The sequence below is a fragment of the Neolamprologus multifasciatus genome, chromosome 4, assembly GCF_963576455.1.
Source record: "Neolamprologus multifasciatus chromosome 4, fNeoMul1.2, whole genome shotgun sequence".
In the NCBI taxonomy this organism is placed as follows: domain Eukaryota; kingdom Metazoa; phylum Chordata; class Actinopteri; order Cichliformes; family Cichlidae; genus Neolamprologus; species Neolamprologus multifasciatus.
In genome coordinates this window covers 27,587,186-27,608,054 of record NC_140442.1, presented here as the reverse complement: position 1 = coordinate 27,608,054, position 20,869 = coordinate 27,587,186, and the positions used below count along the sequence as shown (strand labels likewise).

The following is a 20,869-nucleotide window of genomic DNA, read 5'->3' as shown; positions in this document are numbered from 1 at the left end:
ATTTCAGGACACTTTCCCACTCGCCTAACTTGTCAGACCTGGAGGCCTCAGTCAGTATTTAAATACACCATATGCACATTTCAGCATCTTAAGCTGTGTTTTTAGTGAGTAGCTGCATATTTACACACCCAGCAGACACTGCATCAAGTCCAAACTAATGTAATGTTTACTCCACTGCAGCTCCTTTTCTTTTAGTCCCTCCAGTGATCAAGTATTCCTTTAATTTATTTGAGCAGTGCATATTTAAATACACGTTTGTTCTCTTACAGACGCCGTTTCATTTCGTGACTCTTGTTTCTCGAGAATGTCATGTGCGACGCTCAGCATCACCACGTAATGTTGCACAAACCGAGGAGCCTGTATAGATGGGGAAAGATAAAAACGAGATACGGAGATGCATCAAAAAATAACAACTTAATCAGCGGCTGCAAAATCCCCCCCCCCCCCCCAAAAAAAAAAAAAAAACCAAAAAAAACAAACAAATTGTGCACTTTCAAACCTTTTCCATTAGCAAGCATTTATCAACTACTCATAGTTAAGTTTTTAAAATTCATTTAAGGCTACATTGTTTAAAATACTATTAAAACTGGTTCAATGTAAGTCTTATTCACTCACATGAATAAGACTTTCACAGTCTTTGTGCTTTTCATGTCGTTAACCTTTGTTTTCAAGCTTCTTAAAAGTCTTTCTTTTCCATCTTCCTCCTGTCTGTCCTTTCAGTTTACTTCCTCATTATTTTCTAGCTTTGTGTATTTTTCCCTGCCTCCTTTGTTCTTTGCTTGTTTTCCAGTAGCAGCTAAAGTGCCTTTTCATTTCACTACCTGCCACCCTGTACTTTCCATCTGTGCTTCAGTTTACTTACTAACATGAATTATCAGTGTGACAGGATCTTATGACAACTTTTCTTTTGTGACTTATTTGTGGCTTTTTGTTATTCCTAGAAGGTTGAATGGCAATAAAGTAAAGAGAGCGATCGAGGGATATGCAGCAAATGGCAAACACAACAGAACTCAGGTCTCTGCAATGAGTACACAGGTCTCAATAGTTGGAGCACGAGTACTCGGTCCTTGCCCTTTCCTCTGCTTTTCTGTCTCCATTTCCCCTTCGCTCCCTTTCAGTCGTACATGCTCGAGACCTTTACTTAGACTTAGAGACTTAGAGTTTTTTATTGTCAATGTGCAGTTTCTTGCACAGCGAAATTGGGTAGCTGGACCACAAAGGTGCAAAGGTAAGAAGAGAAAACAATATACAACAAGGGGAAAACAAATAAATAATTAAAATAAAATAAAAAGCATATATGCATACATATATGTGAGTGAAACTATATACATGGAGTATGCATAAGAACCATTGAAACAGAAACATTGTGGGTCTGGATACAAGAGCAGTTATATAGTATAATAAATAAATAAGGGTGGAGGGGCTAAGGTCATTTAGGGTGCAGATGGAAATTCTGCTGAGACCACACCTTTTATGCCTTACACTTTAACTCCGCCACCCCCCACTTTTAGATAATTTAAGTGGAAATTAAACACAGCAGTAGCAGGTAACTTTTCAAGCACACTGTGTCACACTAACAGGTCTGCAGTGCAGATCAATCAAATAAAAGAGTTAAACTCTTTCATTAAAGATGGCATTCGATTGTTCAAAATATATATTTTTGGCACGTTGTCAGAATATTCAACCAAAGTCTTCAATTATTTTTCCACTGCATGTTAAAATCGCATGTACATTTTTTAGGTGTGGTTTGAGATGTAAAGGGCGGGACTAATGATAGTCATCTCTCCAGCAGTGCATATAAAGCTGCACTTGTTCCCCCCTCACCACGCAGAGGTACTGCTACACTGTGCTTCATCACGGCCATGGCTTTCTGCAAACTTCTGCTAACTGTGTTGGTACTGCTCCACAACAGTGGTGGTGAGAGAGAAAAATGCTGAACCTTAATTTCCCAACTCCAGAGCCCAGATTTCAGAGTGCAGCCTCGATAGACTGATGCTCTAATGCTTATCATCCATTCTGAGAAAAATAGCAAACAGCTCTTACTTTGATGGGATTTAATTTTCTTACATCCAGCATTTTGTTTGTTTTTCAGGTCTACTGGGAAATAAAGTGAGGAGCTCCATCATTGGTGCAGAGGATGCCAAAAAGGAAAGTTGGCCCTGGATGGTTCACCTCAACATGATATCTAATGATTCGAAAATGAAATGGGGCTGCGGCGGCACCATCGTTGCAAAGCAGTGGGTGCTGACTTCTGCACAGTGCGTGGCTAAGTAAGTCTGTGTGTGTTTGCAGAAATGTGTCTCATTATTTTTATGAACATCCTCCAGAGCAGTCATAACAAAAAAGCTTCACACTGCATGTGAGTATTTTGGGGGAATAATTACTCATAGGGACCTTCACTGTTGGCCAATAAAGACAAAATCATTTCAGGACACTTTCCCACTCGCCTAACTTGTCAGACCTGGAGGCCTCAGTCAGTATTTAAATACACCATATGCACATTTCAGCATCTTAAGCTGTGTTTTTAGTGAGTAGCTGCATATTTACACACCCAGCAGACACTGCATCAAGTCCAAACTAATGTAATGTTTACTCCACTGCAGCTCCTTTTCCTTTAGTCCCTGCCAACTATGAAAAAGCATATGTAGTCTTTTAAACTGCTGAATGCACCAGTGTCCACAAAACCCATGTGTAGTGTTGTTTTGTTGAAGGCTTGGTCATTCCAAAATACATGAGACTTAATGTGTGTATTTCTCTTGTCATGCAGTCTTCATTATCAACGATCGTTCGTTGTTGTCGGCGCATATCAGCTGCAAAAGGCGGCTAACCGTTACGTGGGTATAGCCAATATTGTTCAAGACCTGGGCAACGGCAACACAAATGACATCGCTCTGATCAAGCTGAATAAATCGATTACATTTTCAAAAGATGTTTCACCAGTGGCTCTGCCTGACAAGGATGACACCTTTGGTCCATCATCTGAGTGCTGGATGACTGGCTGGGGGGAAGTGGGAAATGGTGGTAAGTTAAGCACAGAAAGTAGGCTTTAAAATGTTCACGCTGTAAAAGGCAGGCTCACAGATCCATTGTAAATTGCCATACTGTCACCAGTAAACTGTATTTAATTGTGTATAAACATAGCCTACGTCCATACTTTGCATAGTAAGGCACTTCACAGATAAGAAACATCACCTTTCTGTCACTTCCATACTTTTCCTGTGTGTCCACAGTTCCACTGAAAGCTCCAGAAACACTTCAGCAGCTCAAGATTTCCATCATCTCTCAGAGTACCTGTAAGGAGAGGTTTCCTCAGATAGCCTCTAATACACTATGCACAAATGACAGCAAGGGAAGGGGTGCTTGCAAAGTGAGTTTTTCCCTCTTTTGTAGTCTTTTGCATTTAATCAATTGGATTATTACCACTTTGAAATAAACAAACACTTTTTGATTTATCACACATGAAGTACTTTACTTTCACTCAGCTGAATTTACTTGACAGAAACTAGTAACAGTTACTCGTTACTTTGGAGTTTATTGTTGAATCTAAGTCTAAGTTGTGTGTTTTGCTTCCACAGGGAGACTATGGTGGTCCACTGGTGTGCCGTAAAGGTGAGAAATTCGTTCAGGTGGGAATCATGAGTTCTGGTGGTTGTGGCCCCAAGGACGGCCCTGGCGTCTGTACTGAGGTTGCAAAGTATGTGACCGTCATAAAAGAACACATCCGGCGTCCTGAGAAAGCTCCAGCTGAGATGTGAACTCCCCAGAAACCGACACTGCCCGCTGTACTTATCTCATAAGCTGTCTTACTTTTAGCTTCTTTCCTGTAAAGCACTGTCACTCCATGGTAGCTGACTGTGGCTCAGTTAACAGATTTCTTTGCATTAAAGCTTTAAAGCATCACTTTAGTGTCTCTTTGTGATTTGAAGAATTCCTGTTCACATGTTTCAAAAAAGGCACTGATGACACCCCCACGTCCATAGCAACGCCTTCCTTGGATAGTTATATGTGTGCAAATTTTTCAATCTGATTTTTAGCATTTTTACAAGTCTATATTATATACTGGGCCGGTTCTAGACAGGCATACACGAGGGGGCAGAGAGAAATGTAAAGACAAGACAACACTCTTTGCAGTCGTCTTTTCTTGCATCATTTCTCCTTGTGTCCTTTCATCTCCTGCTTCTCCGTCACTAGTACTTCTTTCCTTATTCTCAAGCTTCTGTGCTACCTCATCCACCCAATTCATTTCTGTGTTGTAACTACTCTGCAGTGACTAAATGTCATCACAACAGTTTGTTAATTGGATAAAATCAACTGTTATCTTTTCTTTCTTTCTTCTACTTTAGTGTCACGGTTGTTAAAGAGTGGACTCAGGCGCGGAGCTCAGAAATAATGACAGTGCATTTATTTACAGTGCAGCAAGGTGACAACAGTTCAAATGTGCAACGATGGTGACAGTGCGTCCCTCCTTCCGTGTAAGCCCGTGCGTGGTAGTGAGTGCCCGTCTCTCCTCCAAGTGCTTCCTTTGTGTCCGTAAATCCTCCGTCAATCCCTGGGTGAACACACAAATGAGTACGAAGATCAGACAGTACTTCAATAACGTTAGCGACTGGAAAACACTACCAGGCTTAGTGCAATACTCCAGCGCTGACCATTAAGTAGCCCTGCTGAAGACAGTACTTGATGGGCAGCAGCTGGTGGATTGACTGCAGGTGCGGCAGCTCCGGGCGACAGCACTTCCGGGTCGGAGGTAGCCTGTTGCTAGGTTACCTCCTAACACACAGCGGAGCCGGAGGGGAAGACAGGGCGATAGGAGAGACACACATACACACGCACACAAATATACACACACAGGCAGGTCGACCGGTCAGGGCGCCGTCAGATCCTGACATTTAGTAAATGTCCAGGTGAACAAAGTGCTCCCTCTTTATGAGACAAAGTAAAAGTAAAAGTCTTTCTTTATACAATGAAAGACTTTTACCGCTTTGTTCTCACTTTTATTTATTTTGTTTTATTAAATACCTTTTAACTTTTCAGAATTTACACTCAAACCCAACCCATAATAGCCACACAGTGCACTGAAAAACATGTCAATCTTTTACACTTTGCAAATCCAACCAGCAGACTTGGGTGGGCGGGATCTAGTCTATGGTCGGCATGTTTGACACCCCTTAAATATTACATCATAGAAAGTCTCATTTTTGACACATTTGAAAGAGAGTCTTTCCAAATTTCGTTCACAATTCTCACAGTAGCACCTTAATGTGAACTGGCCTTGATTTGACCACTAGATGGCACTCTGCGCTCAAAAATATTTATAGTGTATATCCAACAACAGGAAGAGAATAAACTGATGCGGTCAGAGGCACGTCATTCTTTTGACTAATTCTCATATTAACATGTAAAATAAAATAAAAACCAGTATTCAGTATGGAACAATAACTAAAACAGATGTGTTAAATATTAATTTTGTGTTGTTTATAACACAAAAGGTGTGCAGTCTAAGGAGCTTGAAAAGAAAAGCGTCTGGGCTTCTTTAGGTTGCTTGAAGACGTTTCACCTCTCATCTGAGACACTTCAGTTCGAGGGTCAAATGGTGGAGAGTCCCAGATTTAAACCCAGTGGGAGTTTCCCCCCCAAAGAGAGACAAAAGGACCCCCTGATGATCCTCTACCTAATCACATGAGCCAACGTTTGAAAACGGGGTGGGTCCCAATCAGCCAGGGTTTCGGGTGAGCTTACTGTGAAACCTAGGCCCCACCCTATCATGTGATTTCCTGAGGTCAGATGGCCCAGGGTCTGAGTGGACGTTAAGGCGTCTGGGAAGGGATCTCAAAACTGGATTATAGATGGCAGACAGTTGGTGTCGTAAACCACCGCGTCTGTTCAGAGATGGTCGCTCACAGTAGACATAGATGGCTTCTTTCACTCCTCTTTCAAACCATCTGTCCTCTCTGTCCAAAATGTGAACATTGGCATCCTCGAAAGAGTGACCTTTATCCTTAAGATGCAGATGGACTGCTGAGTCTTGTCCTGTGGAGGTGGCTCTTCTATGTTGTGCCATGCGCTTGTGAAGTGGCTGTTTGGTCTCTCCAATGTAGAGGTCTGGACATTCCTCGCTGCACTGTACAGCATACACCACATTGTTAAGTTTGTGTTTAGGAGTTTTGTCTTTCGGGTGAACCAATTTTTGTCTGAGTGTGTTGCTGGGTCTGAAGTACACCGGGATGTCGTGCTTGGAGAGAACTCTCCTGAGTTTTTCTGATACACCGGCTATATAGGGGATGACAATGTTGTTGCATCTGTCTTTCTTATCCTCCCTCGCTGGTGTCTGATCTTCTTTTCTGTGCCTCTTTGCTGACTTTATGAACGCCCAATTAGGATAACCGCATGTTTTAAGTGCTTCCTTTACATGTGTGTGTTCCTTCTTTTTTCCTTCAGGCTTAGAGGGAACATGTTCTGCCCGGTGGTGTAGGGTCCTGATTACCCCAAGTTTGTGTTCCAGAGGGTGATGGGAGTCAAAGAGGAAGTACTCTTTGGGGGGATACTCCCACTGGGTTTAAATCTGGGAATCTCCACCATTTGACCTTAGAACTGAAGAAGCTTCTCGGATGAGAGATGAAACGTCTTCAAGCAACTCAAAGTCCAGACGTTTTTCTTTCCAAGCTCCTTAGACCCCACATGCTACAAACTTTACCCGAGTCATTTAGACAGCCGTTAGCACATGATTCTCCTTATGGGGACCTGATATGTTTAATATGCTGCTGAGAATATAGCTCAGAAGAAGCGTATAGTATAGCTTTTATTTTGGAAAGAGCCATTTCTCTGTAATAAACTCTTTTCCAAAGATGAGTGACTTCTCCATCAGATATTTTTTTATTATTTTGTCGTTTCAGCAACATTAAATTTAAAAACTGTACTTTTGAGTTAAAATATATATTTATAATTTTAATAAATGACAAATTAAAAAGGCATGAACATTTTTTTGTATCGAAAAAATATCGAACTGTGACACCAAAGTATCAAACCGAACCGTGAATTTTGTGTATTGTTGCACCCCCAGTATTAATGTTTATTTTTTATAAACACAATTCATGTTAGCATAGATGACACACCTTGCTTTAAAATACTGCATTGTACCAGCTGCAAAGGCTATAAGAAAAACCAATATGAAAAGCAGGAAATAAAATCGACACAGGATTACCGATTTGTCATAAATAAAAAAAAAAAGAAAAAGAAAAAAACGTAAACAGGAAGCTACTGGAGCCTGCAACCAAAATTCAAGGTTTGTTTTTTTTAATTGAATCTAAAATAGCTCATAACAGTAAATGCTTTCCAGCTATTTTAGGGCATAAGTAATAAAAAATTATCGGAATTAGTTAAAGCATTTTTAGGCTTGCTTAGGTGGTCCTGTTAGTAAACAAGCTAGTTACCAAGGAGACAAAGCCATCAATGCCACCCAAACGGCAACCTGAAAACATGAAGCAAAAACTGCAGTTCCTGGATTCGCCACTTGAGGCTGTCAGTCACCAAACACTTTGCTAAAATGCATTACAATATTAAAAGTGCATTTACTGTCTGCTGTAAAAATGGTTGGACCTTTGTTGTAGTTTCAATACATTTTTTCTCTTAAAAATGAATCTGAACACCTGTAAGACTTAACATTAGGGACTTTACCACAATGTTGAACAGGAGTCCTGTTAATCCGAGTTACCTGGATTTAGCATTTTTTTGAGTTTTGCACCTTTTGAAGCATTTTTAAATGGCATTAGTCCAAGAAGTTTGTGCTAAAGGCTGGCGAGTGCAATTTATGACTCCTTTACTTTGTCCTTAATTAGCAGGTTTGTGTGAGAGCCAGATAAAAATCTATATATTTGTTCATCTGTGTTGCCAAATTTAAAGTTGCCCCCAACCTTTGACAGTGTGGGGCTAACTACCACGAAACACACATCCTCTTTGATGTCCATTGTACCGTATTACCCTGTATACACAAGCAGCACCTTTAAATTTCAGGCTGAGCATGTTTTACTCAGCAGCAGAGGGAGCGCTGAATTGTGTCCTTTATGCTTGAGTTCTGGACAGACAGTGATTTCATTCAAAAGGCACAGTGCACTATGGACTAATAATGCAAAATAAAGAAAGCAACCACATTTATGACTTTAATTAAACCACATATAGACAGGTAGATGCTGCATCCAGTCGTGTCAGAAGAGCTTGCTCAGGCGATACTAAGGCTTCTGACCAGCTCCTGTATGAAACGCCACTTATTTTAAATATATGTCAAACTAAGAAATAAGTAAAGTTCCACTTGTGAGAACTGGTTTTATATTTTACTTCTGACTGAATTAAAATGGATTCTGTCATGTTTGAACAAGAAGATGAACGTTTTAATCAAAGTAATGCATATGAGCCTGAAAATGACACTTATCAGTCCCTATGATGGGTTAGCTAACTTATCAGAATGCTTCAAAGCATTAACGTGACAGACATTAACGTGTGTGCTTTAGTTGTACAAACAAAATCAAGCACACTAAACATCTTGTACCATAAGTACAGTTGCAGCATTTGAACAATCCAAACTGCTTCAGGATCCTTTCACAGTTCAAGTACTTAGAAACTGTGTTCTGCCTCCACAGAGCAATAAGCAAAAGGAGACCGTGCTCTCCCTGAGCTATATATGTATGTATATGTTGGCACAGTGTTCCAGTGAACAGCAGTTGAGCAATGCAGCATCTACATGTGTGTATAACACATCTGCTACCACCAAGTTACTAAGTCTTTCCCTGTGAAGACTCACCAACAACTTTGGGCAAAATAATGTCTTTAGAATATCTGTCCTTAAAAAAATGTAAAAAATAAATAAATTATATTTGAACCACTGCATTTTCAGAAGTCCAGTCCCCCGCCCCGACTGCTTATTCACCTAGAAATCCCTTTTACATAAAAATAAGCTTTTATTTTTTGGTCTGTTGATTGATGACACTTCACCATCAGTCCCAAACAGACTACTTAGCAGCTGTGTACACAGTATGCACCGACTACTGCATGCACTGCTTCCACCCTCCAGTGAGTGTGTGGCTCGTGCACGCAGAGATGGCTGCAGTCCTGCTCATAGCAGCAGCCGAGGCTCCTCCAGTTCCCTTCTTGAATCCTGCAGAGGCTGAGGAATGCGGTCGCTTCTCTCCACCTCTGTTGTGGATCTCTCCGCCTGCTCCTTCTCCTCTGCTTTCCGTTTCTCTGCCTTGGTCTTGAACCTCAGCCCGTGGCCTGTTAAACACAGGAAATAAACACATTTATATCACAGATGAGTCGATCTTTTTCATTTCTTTCATCCAATAACAAAGTGAGTAGCTTGGTAGCTTTTATTTCCAGACTGTGGATTCACAGTGATACGAAACATCTTGACAAACGACAGGCTGGATAATTGCTGTATTGTATTGCTGTGGACTGTGTAACCCAGTCTAACACATTAATGTCTTAACATGTGGCAGTAATAAGCTCTGGGAGTCTTTGTGTCAATAAATCAGCAGACAGTGTGCTTAGAAATCATATCCACTACACAGGATCAACACACAGTACGAGTGTGTGTGTACACATGTACACTTACTTGGACAGTCTGCCACTTCTTTGTAAGCCTTCTTCTTACAGCAGCCTCGACAAAGGCTGAAGACGCACTTATTTCCCTGCAGAGGAAAGAAAAAGCTCACAGGATTCAGGCTAACGATCAAATAAAAACCGTCGCTTAATCTCAAAAGCGGTACGAATGGAACAAAACAAAGAATTTCTAGCTAAATGTCATGTCTAAACTTTATGAAAATGTGCTCGAGCAACTGACAATTGAATCTAATATCTCATCTTTTAATCTGTTGTCCAAACCTGAAGGTCAGTGTTTGAATTCTGCTTACCTTTGGGTTACCACATTGTTCACATTTGATGTATTTGGCTGCAGGAAGAAATAAGATGCACATTAGTGACCAGTGACTCACATTTTCAATGAGGAACTTGACAATTTACACGACCGGTCAAAAGTCTTACAGCACCCCAATTTTTCCAGTTATTTATTGCAATTCAAGTCCAATGAAAAGTTTGAAATGGTACAAAGGTAAATGGTGAACTGCCAGAAGTTGAAAAAAAAAAGAAAAAAAAAAAAGGCCTTTTTCAGAGAACACAATATGGGTTAACAATTTAAAGCTGTTCTGCAGCAGTGGAGGTTGATCAAGCTGGTGCTACTAATTCCTACAGGTGTTCCAACTTTTCTGGATTACTTACTGTGGCGGGGCGTGGGTGGTGGCGCCACAGCAGGGAAGGCGAATGCACCTGCGCGGCATCACAATCACACCTCGCCAGCTTCAGAGTGGTGTAGGGTCCTGTCATGGGGTTGCTGTTGAGGTGTGAGGCTGGCAGCCGCAGAGCTGCAGCCCAGTGTGAGTGTACAGCAACCGTGTGTGGGGAAAGTGGTTGAATAAAGATGCAACAGAGCATGGTCTGCCGTGGTCATTTACACTTACAACCCCCTCTGTCTGCATAAAAGAGCTCCCTGACCTGCTGTCCATCTACACCAAGCTGTGCAAATCCAAAGCTAGGAAGATTATGATGGACCCCTCCCATCCCAACAATGGACTCTTCTCACTGTTGAGGTCTGGGAAGCGCTTCCGCTCCCTTAAGGCCAAAACAGAGAGAATGAGGAGGAGCTTCTTCCCCCAGGCTATTCGGGCCCTGAACCAGGTGTAGGACTGGACTCTCCCACACATCCCATCACCACACGCACCACCACACATTTCCTATAATTTCCTATAATTTATAATCTTTATAATCTCTTTCTGCTTTTTGCACATTTTTATTTATTTTTTTATTTTTATTTTTATTTTTACTGTAAATTCCTAAGTTAATTTGTAAATTTTGTAGTAAATTGTAAATACTGTAAAACTTTTTCTGTCATTTAATGGTCGGGCATTGTACAGCTACAAGCATTTCACCCCCATGTCATACTGTGTATGGTTGTGTGTGTGTGACAAATAAAATTTGAATTTGAATTTGTGAGCATCACCTGAAAGGTATTGAATGGCGCGAATAGGGGAATTAACAATGGAAGCGAGACAGATCATCAAACACTTAAAAATGTTATTCCTACAGAGAAATTGGAAAGAAGGTCAAGGTGTCAGTGAGCACAGTTTCCTTCAACATCAAAAGGCCTCAGAAACTGTGACAGGAAGAGGTCTGTCAGACCAAAAGCCACAACTGAATCAGAAGACAAGTTTCTGAGAGTTAACAGCTTGTGTGATCAGCGGCTCACAGAACAACAGCTTCAAGCTCAGCTTAATAGTGGTATAGAAAGCAAGTCTCAGTTTCAACTGTGAAGACTTTGAGCTGCAGGTATGACAGGACGAGTTGCAGCAAGAAAGCAATCGCTAAGACGCCAGAATAAGACAAAGGTTGCCTGGGCCATGAAACACCACCAGTGGAAGACTGGAAGTCTTGAATTTGAAATCTTCAACATGTAGGATCTTTGTACGAAAGGATGGTTCCTCAGTGTGTGGCATCAACTGTCAAAGATGGAGGAGGAAGAGTGATGGTCTGGGGCTTTTTTTTTTACTGGATCCAGGGTCGGCGACTTGTACAGAGTGATGAACTAAAACGGCTGCCACAGCATTCTGCAGTGCCATGCAATACTCTCTGGTTTGTGCCTAGAAAATAGTCGGGGTTCATCCTACAGCAAGATAATGACCATCGAGTCTCCATCGAGCTGGTTTGGGATGAAGTGGACAGAAGAGTGAAAGCAAAGCCACCTACGAGTGCCACATTTATGGGACCTTCTGCAACAGATTGGGAAGAACTTTCTGAAGAATATTTGATTTCTATTGTAGAAAGACTCCCGCGGGTGTGTTCAGCTGTTATATCTGTCAAAGGTAGATACTTTTTTTAAAACTCCAATTCCGTATTTGTACAATGCTTTCATTTCAGAGTGCAATGAGACATTAAAATGCATCATTTTCAATTAGAAAAACTGGAAAAATTGGGGTGTCCTAAGACTTTTGACCAGCAGGTTAAGTCGACAGCACAAACTTACGTTTCTGTTCGGGGCAGAAGTTCTTTTTGGGGTTGCGGGATCTCTTCTTCTGCTTGTTTTTAGAGAGTGTGTCAGCTGACTCGCAGTCCTCCAGTGCCCTCTTCTGACAAACTGTCTTTTTCAACACTGATGCCTGGCTGTTACCGTTGGTAACCATCTCTTTTGGCCTGTAACGTGATCATCCGACAGTGAGAAATCTTTTGAGAAGTGTGTCCATGGATCAAAAGATGTGCATTACTTTCTTTTTACTGAAGTAAGTAGAGATGTGTTGTGACTTACACTGGTCTGACATATGGCTGGCAGATCCAGTGGGGGAAAGGAAGTCCGCTTTCTTTATCTTCCGAATCTTTTCCTTTGGCTATCTCCTCCTGAATAGACAGAAAGCCACAGTCAGGAATCTTTCAGTGCTGCAATGTTTGTTTATTTATATTTGTTTATTTATAAGGAACCCCATTAGCTTCCACAACAGTGGTTGCTAGTCTTCCTGGGGCCCAAACCATCAAATACCATTGAATAAAATGTTACACAATGAGTTGGATGCAAAATATCCACATAATTTGGCTCTTACTTCCACAATAAAGCTTTAAAATTCTGAAAATATAAGCATGTAAATATTAAAAAATATATAAAAAACACTCAAACAAAATACACAATTTCCATTACAAGTGACATTACCCTCTTACAATATTTACAAATAAATTAAAAAATGGCCCAAATAGGCTTTTAGGTGATTTTTAAAATTATGAATAGAAGCCAATTCTCTAATGTCTTGATGCATGCTCAATCATCAAGATAAATAAATCCCAAAAGTAACATCCAGATGAACAGAATCAACCTTTTGGAGGGTGCCATAACATCACACAAACCCATTTGCTGCATTTCAAACTGAAATATAGCAAAAATGTAAAAAGTCTATGCTAATGAATCTTCTGACACTTGACACAATCATGCAGTACCCTGATGTGGTGTTTTATGCAAAAATGCACAATTAATTAAGTTAATACATTATATAAAGAGTAACAGCGAGCTGATCAGGCAGAACAAAGAGGTACAAAGGGTGTGTGTGCCCAACTGGGCTTTTTTTTTTTTCTTCTTCTTTTTTTAGAATTACAAAACTTCCCAACTTGTGGAAAGGACAGTAAACACTTTCTACACTATGACATACAAATCAAAGGTCATGTGACCCTGAACAAGCAGCAACTGAACAAGCTGACGCTCTAAACCAGGGGTGGGGAACTCCAGGCCTCGAGGGCCGGTGTCCTGCAGGTTTTAGATCTCACCCTGGGTCAACACACCTGAACCAAATAATTAGTTCTTTACCAAGTAGGACCGTGTGACATGACCAAAATCTCATATCCCGATAAAAGACATTTATCGTCCCAACAACGATATAAACCACAAACATTTTTCATTTTTTGTAAATTCTGTGAATCTCGGGCAGTTCAACTTGTGTGAAGTGTTTCCAGCTGGGCGTCGTGTACCTGGACTCGACCGTTTTGACCGATGCATGAAACGATACATTTTTAGACATAAGTTGTAACGTCCGCCATTTTCTTTCTGAGTATTTATTACACGCCGTGCTGCGGGGAAAAGTCTGTTCTGATGTTTGAGTTTACGGGTTATTTTGAGCACCTGACGGCTCTTTTTTGCTTCTCATCCGTAAACTCTCTCCATACTCTTCTACAGGATTCTTGCATAGGTGGTAGAAGAGGTTTGTCATGTTTGAGTCTGTGGTGGAAACCAGTTGGCAGCAAAATTTGCATTGTACAGTTTTCTGGTCCGTGTCAGACTTTCATAACCAAACCATGTCCATGCTACAGAGGTAGGACCTCGTTTAGGACCTTGTGGTCCTTGAGGTTTTTTTTACTGGTCCTTCTGTTTGTCATCATTTCAGTTTATTTTGAAAAATCTCAACAGGATCTTAAGCTTTATTGTGAAAGGTTTATGTGGAAAATAAAAAAAGCGGATGACGGAGCCACACGTTGGGTTTACTGTCGTTGTTGCTAACGACAACGCATAAAAACAGTCGCTTGTCCATCCGTAGTGTGGTTATTTTAATTATAAGAGAAGGAGAGAACTTCACTCAACTTCAGAGAAATTCATACAGCCACTACAGTGACCATCAAAACGATGAAAAAAATATTGCCGTAAACAGTTTATGTTGCGACACCACGAAACAAACGATAGACGTTTTTATATCGCCATCCGATATATGTCGTTATATCAAACAGGAGGTCATTTAGCCATTTAAATCAGCTGTGTTGGATCAAGGACACATGTAAACCTGCAGGACACCGGCCCTCGGGCCTGGAGTTGGACACCCCTGCTCTAAGCAGTTAAACATGGTGTCAGTGCCGCTTTCCTTAAAGCTTATTGGCCAAAATGAATCAACAGACAACATCAGGTTAACATCAGCATTTGACTGAAATATTAGTGTCTGCCTATAAAAATCTAACTTTCTTGCACCTTGTAGGTGTTAAGGCTGTGATGACATCTTGACCACATGTGAAAACTATAGAGGAAATGGGTCATGGCGAGTTTCTAATGCAACACAAAGTCTACTTGCTACTGAACAATGCACCTCATTATCACATCATTCCACGGATTCTTTGGGAAGTGTGTTGCTGAAATGTCTGCAGTACACAGACCTGACTGCAGTCTACCCACTACACAGCACAGAACTATATAAAAACATGCAATGATCACTTTAATAATGTCCGTCTGCTTCTTGTTTCACCTCTGTCGCTATGGTAATGCTGAGCTCTTAGCTACCTCCTCAGTTGTGCATATTTGAAAGGATGTTTCCTGTTTGTACCTGACAGCGAAGCCTCAGCTGTTTGCTAACGTCAGCCAAACCCTCCAGAGTCTTCACCTTGGCCAACTCCTCCCTCAGGTCCTGGTGGATCTGCAGCCTGAACAGACACATGCATGCAGCATGCAGAACAGGTCACGCTTTAAAGCAGCACTGCTGAGCTATAGCAGGAAGAAACATTGTGTATGTTTCCTACCCTGTACTAGATCACACAAAGTACCACTCAATGAACAGCGAACATGAAATATGATCTGGTGCAGTTATGTTTAAACTCAGTAACTGGGTAGACATGACGCGCTATCATTTAGAGGACAGATGTTCATCTATGCTGGCACCTGAAATGTGTTGTAGTTCATCACAGAGAAAGTTTGACCACAGCTTGTATAGGAAAAGATGGACACTGTGATGTCACTTATTGGTTTCTGAAGTCCTGATGTTTTAAAACACACATAATAGACGAGGGGCGGAGCTCCTAAACCAGGCTTTATCGTTTTTTATTACTCCACACGGTGTAAAATTAAAATCATGCTCTATTCAGTAATTTAAACGAATGACTGAGGCAATAAACTCATCAGCAAGTATTTTTTTGAGCTTATAAATCAAAGAAGCCAGCAAAGAGAGACATACGTGTGATGCCACAGCTTGAAGAGGTGGGCTCGAACATAGGACAGAGTACATGGAGGATACCGCTTCACCACCTCTAGATACTCCTCAGCCATTTCCCACACCGGGGGGCTGTGGCCTTCAAACAGCGCTGGGTTATGGAGGTTCCCCTCTAAGAACAATACAACACAGAAATTGTGGTTGCTATGGTCGTCATCATCACATCAGGGAAGAAAAGTAATAAATAAAACAAATCCTGACCTGCACTCATCACTCCCTGCACGCCTGTTTCCTGAATGCAGCGCTCCACATCACTGAGGTGCTGGATGTTGCCGTTAGCAAATACTGGAATATTTACCGCCTGCCTGTAACAAATCACAGAAGTCAATATACATTAATGTTATTTGGCTCATCAGCTTCATGGTTCATCTGATTTTGCTTTAATATCAAAGCTACTGCATTTAATTATCAGTTAGAAAACACTGAAAACAGGAATACGTCCCACATCAGATACAGAAGACGAGCAGCTCACCGTACAGCCTTTATGTGCTCCCAGCTAGCGATACCTGTCATGGCGCCTTTCTGGTCTTTGGTTCTGCCGTGCACTGTCAGCAGCTGGGAGACACGTCAAGACCGATCAACACAGATTTATTCAAATGCTTCTGGAAACACCATTTAAAGCAAACGCACAAATCAACAGTCAGAAATGAAAATAAACTATGCAGCTGTGCGTTACGCTTGTTCAGTGAAGCGTAAAACAAAGATGGCCGAGCCACACCAAACATCAGATTTACTGAATTTACTCCTCATCACTGCTCCAGTTTAAAAAAAAAAATTTCTAATGTAACACACTGTTTTCTGTGCATGTAGTTGTCCTTAAAAGCTCTTATTTGTAACAGGACTTTACATAAAAATGGAACACATCCTTAAAAATACATACTGGCAAAGTTTGCTTATGGTGACTTTTACAATAGCCCAGCTTCAGTCCGTTCATCTGTGTCTTTCTATACACTGTACAAAGCTCAACTTAGAGAAATCTTTTTTCCCCCCTTACAACAACAGGACAATTCTGTTTCTGCTACAGACTGGGAAGAGACAAGCCAGAGAGCTGGCAAACTCATCCAAATGAATGCAGAGGTCATACCTGACATCCAGCTTTCTCGAGCATCTGGGCATAGCGGACTGTCTTTTCAACCTCCTTGAACACACGGATCTTGCACGTGATTGGCACTTTGAGCTTTTCGTTGGCTAAGCTGACTGACAAATAAGGGGAAAGTTTAGGTGCCTGAGATTAAACTGATTAAACAAACAGAAGATGTGGAAAAAATGTTTTTGCATCCTGAATATTCGTGAAAACATTATGTCCAACAGCAGTCTTCAGTCATACAAACACAGACTTACCCATTTTTTCCAACAGGTCCCATTCATCTTGTAGAAAAACTCCATAGTGTCCTTAAAAAAAAGAGAAAAGAAAAGAAAAACATCAGTGTCAAGTTCCCCTTTCACTCATCTGCAAGTTTGGCAGCACTATTCTTTCTGATGCAATCTTTAAGAAATGGTAACGTAAGAAATTCATGGGTTCATATATGAATGAAGGGTCTACCTCTCTTAGCGATCATCTGTGGACAGCCCAGGTTGAGATCAATGGCGTCACAATAATCCTGAGCCAGCAAAGCTGCCTGAAGGAACACCTCTGGATCATTGGCACAAAACTGACACACAGAGGATGGAACACTGATTTAGATTAGGCAACAGCAGATGAAGCGATTAAGGTGATGTAATGGTTACATTTGTTTCTTTCTTTGTCTCTGATAAGGAGGTTTTGAAATGGGCAAAACTGAAAATTTAAATTAAAAATGGACAAATAACAAAAGCCTGCACTTTGAATTTTTTTACTGCACCACAAACGTCTTGAAGTTTAAAAAGAAAATAAATAAATACAAAACTATTATAAGCATTTTTAAATTACTGACATTACTATTTAAAAACAAACAAACAAAGAACTCAACTCAGTGTTGATTCTCACCTGTGCAATAAGAGGCCTGTCCTCCTCACAAACTTCATTGTAGAGGTTTTCCCTCCTGTAGTTGGCGTCACGGACAAACACCTGAGCATGCAGCATGGGGGTGTAGCAAAGCTGAGCACCGTGTCGGCGGCTAAGCAAACGCCAAGCCAGCTCACTCTGGTCCACCATGGGAGCCACCACATAGCGTGCTGCTTTCAGAGTTTTCCTCCAAAACTCAAAGCCCTGAAGTTTGGCCATCACAGCTGACTTTGAGAGAAAAGGAAGGATAAGAGGTAAATGGACTGGTTCTTATATAGCTTTTCTACTCTACCTGAGCCTCCAATGCTCTTTCTATGCAGGTGCTTTCTAGCTAACATTCTCACACGTTCATTCAAACAACTGGGGGCTAGCATCTTGTCCAAGGATGTTTGGCATAAAGACTGGAGCAGTCAGGGATCGAACCATCAACCTTGTTATTAGTAGATGACCTCCTGAGCTGCACAGGTAAAAAGTTATTTTCCTGCAGTTTCAACACAAAAACTCATCAAGGCGTGGGTTTTTGAAAACTAGCCAACTACCCCAAACCCTGTCAATATAGCTAAAATAATAATAAAACAATAACGTAGAAGCAGGAAGAATAAGCAGAGGTATCCCATCAGGTAAAGGTGTAACAGATACATTTTTTCAACCCCAACCAAATGTCCAGTATTTAGCCTCTGACCCTTCAACGCTGTCTGGGGATTTTACTTTCAGGGCTTCATTCCTGACTGTTATTTGGGCTGCAGTATAATTATAGTAGTGAACTTTCCGTTTTCTTTTTATTTACATCTGGTTTAAATCGTCCACTTATTATTCAAATTAATTAACGAAAGTGTACTCTTTATTATTCCATGACGATTGGACAAATTGTGGCTCCAGTGTTACTAGCATGTATCACTGACTCTTCAACTGTGCCTGAACTCTGTCAACATGTAGCTAGCAAAGCTAACCGCAGGGAACAGACATGTACCGCATGATGTCCCACCGTAGTAAGAAACACAGCCACGAGCAGCTTAACAGAGAAAATATCCCAACATAATGATACAGCTCTAAGACATTTACGTTTAACCTTGCTCATGTGTTGACTACACCTATTTAAAAATCTAGGAATTAGGTTTTTTCTCACCTGTAGTCCTGGCGTAGCACTTTCCAACTATGTGTAACAGCGAAATATCGCCGGTCGGAAACCTTTTTTAGTTTCCCCGCTTGTTCTTCTTCGTCTGCTTAAAAGCAGTTGGCATCAGTCTACGTCAGTGTTTTACTGACCCCATGTGCTGTGGTGCATGCAGTGGCGGTCCTAGCCTGTTTGGCGCCCTGGGCGAACACTCCCTCTGGCGCGCGCCCCCCCACACACACACACACAAAACATATTAAGGGTTGTACATTAACATAAAGCTGTTGTACACACACACATATGAAGAGAGAGAGAGTATGCATAGTATGCAAACAGCTACCAAACAGCCATCATAATTCGTCATACAATGAGAACAGGACAAATCAACAATTGACTATGACTAATTAATATTAAAATCTGTAACATAATGTATTGTTTGGAGTTTAGTCTGTTACTGTTACTATTTTTACCATTTCTTCTTGGAGCAGCTGTAATCCACATTATTTCCTTAGGGATTAATAAAGTATTCTGATTCTGATTGTTTCAGGATGACCTGCCATTATCCAATCACACATCTGCTTACCTGTATCTTTTGCTCGTTTTTCCTCCTCTTCTTTTCTCTTTTATATAAACTGAGGACCTGATGGCTTTGAACTTTTCTTGTCCATCTTCCATTGGTTTGAATTTTGCACTCCAGTATGAACACAAATCCACCAACTCGAGGATCACCACAACATAACCTAATAGACCTACACCTTAGTTCACAGATTCACTTTGTCTAAGGTGCATTTCTGAGATTTCACACAACCCAGGATTCAAATCATGAATCCATAATGGACTTGGATTTACAACATTATAAATGAAATGTGCTCTATTTGGAAGCAGCCGGGCCCCCTCCCCTTTCGACGGGTTATGTGTGAGACTTTAAATCATCAAACTGTAAATTTTAAATTGTTATTGATCCCTTTACCCCGAGTCCTAAAGTGTATATTTATTTTCTTACTCTTCTTATATTCATTGTTTGTTTACTTGCACTGCTGTAACTGGAGCCTCGTCGTCTCGTCTCTCTATATACTGGACTGTATGTAGCGGAGATGACAATAAAGTTTACTTTGACTTCAGCAGCGAGCAGGCGCACCGAGGGCTCTCGCGCTCACTTTTCGTGTATAGAATTTCGAAAAAACATCGGTGCAAATTATAAGTCTGTATCATGATGTCTGGTGTTTTTGTGTTTGTTTTTATTTTGTTTTATTTTGCGAGTTGGTTATTAGATGATGCTGTCAGAGAATCCCCTGCTGCCCTGCCCTCTCCTCCCTGCGCCGCAAGCAGCAGGCGCACCTCGCAAACGGAGGGCGCCCTTACTCCCAGCAAATGGGCGATAGAGAACCGATCGGTGCCTATACCATTCCCAATATGCGCTGGCTGACGTCGGGGCAGCATGAGTACGAGCATATATTTTTTTGGCGATGCCGGTGATGCCGCCCCCACCACGATGCCGCCCCGGGCAGCCGCCCGTGTCGCCCGTATCTAAAACCGCTACTGGGTGCATGGACGCACCAGACGAAACAATAAATCTACAGTACAAGTACAATGACCGTACATATGTGATTATTTTAAGTGCATTCGGCATTTTAAATCTCACTTAAGAAAAAGTGCATAACTGCTTGTCATGCAAACAATTATTTTTGCAATTATATTATATTACTTTCTGTGTGCAGTTTGCATGTTCTCCCCGGGTACTCCGGCTTCCTCCCGCTGGCCAAAGACATGCACTTTGTGGGGATAGGTTAATTGAAAAATCTAAATTGCCGATAGGTGTGAATGCGGGAGTGAATGTGAGTGTGAATGGTTGTCTGTCCCTGTGTGTTAGCCCTGCAACAGACAGGCGACCTGTCCAGGGTGTACCCCGCCTCTCGCCCTATGACACCTGGGATAGGCTCCAGCACCCCCCGCGACCCTGAAAAGGATATGTGATGGATGGATGGAAAAATATAGAGGTACTATGTTTAGTTTGGTCAAAATGTTATTGCAACTTGCCTGATGAGGTATTCATGGGAATGTCTGGCTGTCTACAAGACTGTGAGTGCACTGCCTTTTGTAAGTCTGGCCTCTGACACACACCATCCACACAAAAAACAAAAACAACACTGAAACTATATTAAATGTAAAATAAAACAATTTCCAGGAATGTATTTAATGGGGTGGCACAGGCGGGAGAACAAGAACATAGTG

The 20,869-nt window shown here is 41.3% G+C and overlaps 3 protein-coding genes across 5 annotated transcripts in view; 1 reads left to right on the top strand and 2 right to left on the bottom strand.

The window, feature by feature from the left end:
• LOC146520703 (battenin-like) overlaps positions 1-452 on the bottom strand; it is a 49,861-nt gene extending 49,409 nt beyond the window's left edge. Inside the window, exon 1 of one of the 2 annotated variants that reach the window (XM_085156019.1) lies at positions 268-452. In XM_085156019.1, the coding sequence (XP_085012145.1) occupies positions 268-327 (60 nt within the window). In that variant the 5' untranslated portion in view covers positions 328-452. The remainder of the gene's footprint in view (positions 1-267) is intronic. The other variant, XM_085156020.1, reaches the window with a different exon arrangement.
• Positions 453-1,704: 1,252 nt separating this feature from the next.
• LOC146520702 (tryptase-2-like) lies at positions 1,705-3,900 on the top strand. The gene is made up of 5 exons (XM_085156031.1): positions 1,705-1,917; positions 2,093-2,270; positions 2,768-3,021; positions 3,231-3,367; positions 3,576-3,900. The coding sequence occupies exons 1-5, from the start codon at positions 1,863-1,865 to the stop codon at positions 3,753-3,755; spliced, it is 804 nt and encodes a 267-aa protein (XP_085012157.1). The 5' UTR covers positions 1,705-1,862; the 3' UTR covers positions 3,756-3,900.
• A 3,841-nt stretch (positions 3,901-7,741) lies between these two features.
• Positions 7,742-18,769, bottom strand: dus1l (dihydrouridine synthase 1-like (S. cerevisiae)). Of its 2 annotated transcripts, none has more exons than XM_085156013.1 (14): positions 18,650-18,769; positions 17,506-17,751; positions 17,083-17,191; positions 16,881-16,931; positions 16,624-16,736; positions 16,012-16,094; positions 15,741-15,844; positions 15,504-15,651; positions 14,880-14,976; positions 12,344-12,432; positions 12,065-12,231; positions 9,903-9,940; positions 9,605-9,680; positions 7,742-9,264 (listed from the first exon to the last, which is right to left on the bottom strand). In XM_085156013.1, the coding sequence occupies exons 2-14, from the start codon at positions 17,740-17,742 to the stop codon at positions 9,107-9,109; spliced, it is 1,470 nt and encodes a 489-aa protein (XP_085012139.1). In that variant the 5' UTR covers positions 17,743-17,751; positions 18,650-18,769; the 3' UTR covers positions 7,742-9,106. The 2 variants fall into 2 exon arrangements, with proteins under 2 accessions (XP_085012139.1, XP_085012140.1); XM_085156014.1 differs by having other exon boundaries at positions 17,506-17,747; positions 18,650-18,755.
• Positions 18,770-20,869: the final 2,100 nt, after the last annotated feature.